The following is a 4,359-nucleotide window of genomic DNA, read 5'->3' as shown; positions in this document are numbered from 1 at the left end:
TAAAACCTGCAGTTCTCCACAGCAGCCACTAGAGGGCCTCACTCCCTGTTAAACCACTAAAACCTGCAGTACTCCACAGCAGCCACTAGAGGGCCTCACTCCCTGTTAAACCACTAAAACCTGCAGTACTCCACAGCAGCCACTAGAGGGCCTCACTCCCTGTTAAACCACTAAAACCTGCAGTACTCCACAGCAGCCACTAGAGGGCCTCTCTCACTGCTCTGCTTCTATGGTTTAGTTTTCAGTCTGATTGTTTATGTGGCAATAAAAAAACTGAACAGAGAGAAAACAATCCATCAGATAAAAGTCGGTCTAACTGGATGACATTTGCATAACTATTTCTATGACATATTTTCATTATTGATCACTGGATCAGGTACATATTTTATAACCATCAGAGTTTTATTAATTGCAGCCCTGATGCCATAAAGGTGCTGCTGTTTACCTGCGTGGCATCTCCATCTGGACCTCAGAGAACAGAATGTCTCTGGCTCTTTCCATGCTCCTTGTAATTGTCAATAAAATAATTAATTTATTTTGAAAATGTATGTTTATTTCTAACAGTTAGGACAATGCATTTTAAGTTATTTGGTTCACTTTGAGATTTGTGTAAAATGATTGTATTTTATTCCATCTCAAACTATTTTTGTTATGGCCAGATTTGCATGTAGACGATAGGCTGTGAGATTTGAGTAAGCAGAATGAACTGGAGCCTGGAACAGAGCTACGTAGAGCTGCCTCCTGTCTCTTGTAGCTGGCCATGTATTTTGTAATTATGTTTGTAATATTTTGTGAATTTATCAGTTATGGTGTTTAAATTACTTTATATTTTAATTTAGTGTGGACAAGACAAAGTTTGTTTCTCAAAGACCTCCAAAGTGGCAGGCGGCCACGGTGCAACTTTTGTTAAAGCTCGTGTCACCAGTCTGTAAATGTATCTATACCTAAAGTTTTGTCTTTTATTTCTAGTTTTCACGGTGTTTAAAGAAGAGCCCGTCTAAAGGAAGCTGTGCCAGTGTCGTTACTTTGGAGTTACATTCCCAGCTCTCAGTGCTTTGGTACCAAAACCCAACCTGGGGATTGGTTGGACCACCATGTCTGGCACTTTGGGCCCCTGCCAGGACCAGCTTTTAAAAACTGCCATAGACAGACAGTTTGCTTTTATATGCTAACTAAAGCCTGGAAAGAAATTTAACACCTGAAATCTTTTCAAAAGTAAGAATTTTTAAAAGTCCTGTTTGTTATCTGATGGACAAACATTAAAATTAAGTAGGAACATGTTTACTATCTCAGACCCCAGGCAGGACTCCTACCTGGGGCCTGGCAGTCACACCTGACTGCAGCTTATCAGCATGCTGGCAATATTTTAGTAGTTTATCACATGTGAAGGACTGGGGTGGACATGTCCCCATGTTGGTGGGGACATGTGAATGCCAGACTGTGTTATTGAATAACACAGTCTGGCATTCACATGTAAGTTGTGGCTTTATTCTTAGCACTAAAAAAGAAAAGGCCTTCCAGTAACTGTGGGTGCATCAGTGCCCCCCGGCTCCTCCTCGTCCCACCAACTGGCAACACAGAGTTACACCCTTGGTTTATCATGAGTTCATTCCTGGGAGAACACAGAGTCTCTCTCCAGGGAAATATCAGACAGCCAATATTTAAGCCATGAGGTTCTTCATGAACAAGCAGCAGATCAGTTTTTAAATGATGACAAAGGCCATATGCTGATCTGAGGATGCTGCCTGGACCCCCATGAAGAGATGCAGAGACTGTAGCTCCTTGGGAAACTCTTGGTTGGCTTTGTTTCCTCCTGTCTCTAAAATGGGCTTGTGTTTAATAAAAAATTATTTTCATTAATCTTGGCCATCCTGTAGGTGTTTTTCTCTTCCACATCTCACAGAGGAATGTTACAGGCAAACCCAGATCCACTCTTTGGAAGAATCTAGTTGACCTAAAATTAAACAAATTAGTAACCTTAATGGTTCTGATAAGTTAGAAAATGGGAAAAAATAATGTTCAGCCGTAATAATTTAGATAATGTTAAGTACTGGATAATCTGTCTTTTTGGTACATAAGTATGTTTTTGGTGCATGCGTAAGGACCAATAATGGTCCTTATTGGTGCACAATAAGGACCATTTCACTAACATACTATGTTGAGGGGACCAACTTGTCAGGATGTAAGTCCTGACCACAGGAAGTGATGTTTCTGAGTTAATTTAGAGTTTGCTGGAAAGAAATGTAAAGCTTCTGCAAAGATAGAGAAACAAATTGTGTGTGTGTGTGTGTGTGTGTGTGTGGGTGTGCTGGTTTAGCTATCATTAGGAGGACTTGATCTTGATTTTGCCATTTTCACACAATAAAACATAATTTTTGAGTCAGGCGTTGGGAATAGATGGGAATCAAATAGCTGAGGGGAAATGTCAAGATTAGTTATAGAAATTAATGGGAATCAATACAATGAATAAACGTGCCCTGAGGCAGGAGTGTGTGTTTGTGTGTGGGGCGGAGTTCAACAAAGGCGGTGCTTACTCAGGGCGGCATGCACACTGGAGCTGCTGCTGGCTGTGAAGAGAACAACAGTCAGACTGAATGTTGAACATCAGCTGCTTTCTCCTGCTGGTTTAAACCTTGTTGGACAGATGGAACATTGGCTGTGGATTATTCTGGCTGCTCTTTTCTCTGGTAAGATACAAAGATCAACATGTTTCCTCCACATGGAGGAGAAGTCTGGAAAGCTGCTGATTGTTCTCCTTTAATCAATCATCTCTATTGATCCATCTCTTCCTCTGTATGTTCTGTTCTTCCCCAGAGTGTAAAGGAGACTCAGTGACGCAGACAGAAAGAGAAGTTGTTGCTGCTGCAGGAGAAACTCGGACTCTGGGATGTACTTATCAGACTAGTGATACAACTCCTACGTTACTCTGGTATAAACAAGAAGAAAACAGTTTCCCAAAGTACATGCTGAAAGAATATGCTAAAATGAGAGATGAAGCTCTAGAGTTCAGCAAAGACAGATTTGATGCGAAGGTCAACAACTCAGAGTTTAACCTGACGATCCAGGATCTCCGTCCGTCAGACTCTGCTGTGTACTACTGCGCTCTGCAGCCCACAGTGACAGGAAACACCAGAACCCTGTGCAAAAACCTGCAGTACTGCACAGCGGCCACTAGAGGGCCTCACTCCCTGTTAAACCACTAAAACCTGCAGTACTCCTCAGCAGCCACTAGAGGGCTTCACTCACTCTGTCCTTCCTCTGTTTCGTTGGGATTCAGTCTGAAATGACGTCATGTTCATTTTAAGAGTCTTGTTCTGTCAGAAGAGAAAAAACTGTCAAATTTATTTCTATAGCAACTTTCAAAACAACAATAGTTGACCAAAGTCCTTCAGAATTACATCAACAGTCACAAGATAGCAGACAGAATAAAACAGACATAAAAAGGAAGAATTTAATTTTTAAGAAGTTAAGATCTCTAAGACGTGTTTAGCTTCCCGTTCTCAGTCCAATCCAGTTAAAAGAGAAAAGTTTATTAAAGGTCATTTTATATGATTCTCTGCTGGGATCTGAATCAAAATAACTGTTGAGTAAAAGAAGAACATATGAAATAATATAAATTTTAAATACACATTTAATTTTAGATATGAAACAAAAGCCTTACAACACTACCTAATTTAAAAATTGCAAGACTGTATAATTATTGCACAAATATTCCAATCAAATCAATTCTTTATTATTTTGCCATATCTGATGACAGTTCATTCAGACCATTCATACTCTGCACAGCCTCACATGTAATAAAGTGTAATGTTGGTGCTCCTATGTAAAATTATCACAATATGCAATAAACCATTTCATCATAAGCCAGAGGACGCACAAGACGTTTTTATTCTACATTATTTTCAACTGATGGGGTCAAAAACATCCAGTAATAATTTTATAAATCAGTTTTATGAATTATGACTGTTGTAACTGATGACATCAGATGAGCAATCAGTAATTACACCCGTCTGTTTTACTACATGTCAGGATGACAAAGTGATGCTGCTTGTTTGTTCTTGTGAAGGTGATGAGTTCGATCACCTGTTGGTTGATCGATCAGAAGAGGAAAGAAAATCAGACGTTCAGTTTTCTCATCTCATCTGTCCAAACAGAGCAGGAATCCTGCAGAGCCTCAAATGGAGAGGCTGAGGGAGGAAACGCCCAGGGTGTTTGTGTTTGTTATAACATGTTTGTTATAACTAGGCCTGTCACGATAAACGATAAATCAATTAATCGCACGATAAATTAAACATATCGACTTCATTTTAATTATCAGCTTTATCGTCTCTTTCTCCCTTTTTCTTTGCTGATGACACC

General features: G+C 39.9%; 1 long non-coding RNA gene and 1 gene segment (V, D, J or C); one reads left to right on the top strand and one right to left on the bottom strand.

Moving 5' to 3' along the window:
* The window catches only part of LOC106935397 (uncharacterized), a 20,099-nt gene extending 16,864 nt beyond the window's left edge, over positions 1–3,235 (bottom strand). For 3 of the 4 annotated variants that reach the window (XR_001421890.1, XR_001421888.1, XR_001421889.1), the window contains exon 1: positions 7–208. This is a non-coding gene — a long non-coding RNA (uncharacterized LOC106935397). Of the gene's footprint in view, positions 1–6; positions 209–3,149 lie in introns of those variants that run through there. The other variant, XR_001421891.1, reaches the window with a different exon arrangement.
* Positions 2,449–3,218, top strand: LOC106935393 (Ig kappa chain V region K-25-like). The segment is given in 2 exon segments: positions 2,449–2,687; positions 2,815–3,218. Coding segments are annotated over 2 exon segments (432 nt in total).
* Positions 3,236–4,359: the final 1,124 nt, after the last annotated feature.

This window comes from Poecilia latipinna, unplaced genomic scaffold, assembly GCF_001443285.1.
Source record: "Poecilia latipinna isolate Pla-1442-1.1 unplaced genomic scaffold, P_latipinna-1.0 Scaffold1958, whole genome shotgun sequence".
Taxonomy (NCBI): Eukaryota; Metazoa; Chordata; class Actinopteri; order Cyprinodontiformes; family Poeciliidae; genus Poecilia; species Poecilia latipinna.
This window is presented reverse-complemented; position numbering and strand designations above follow the sequence as displayed.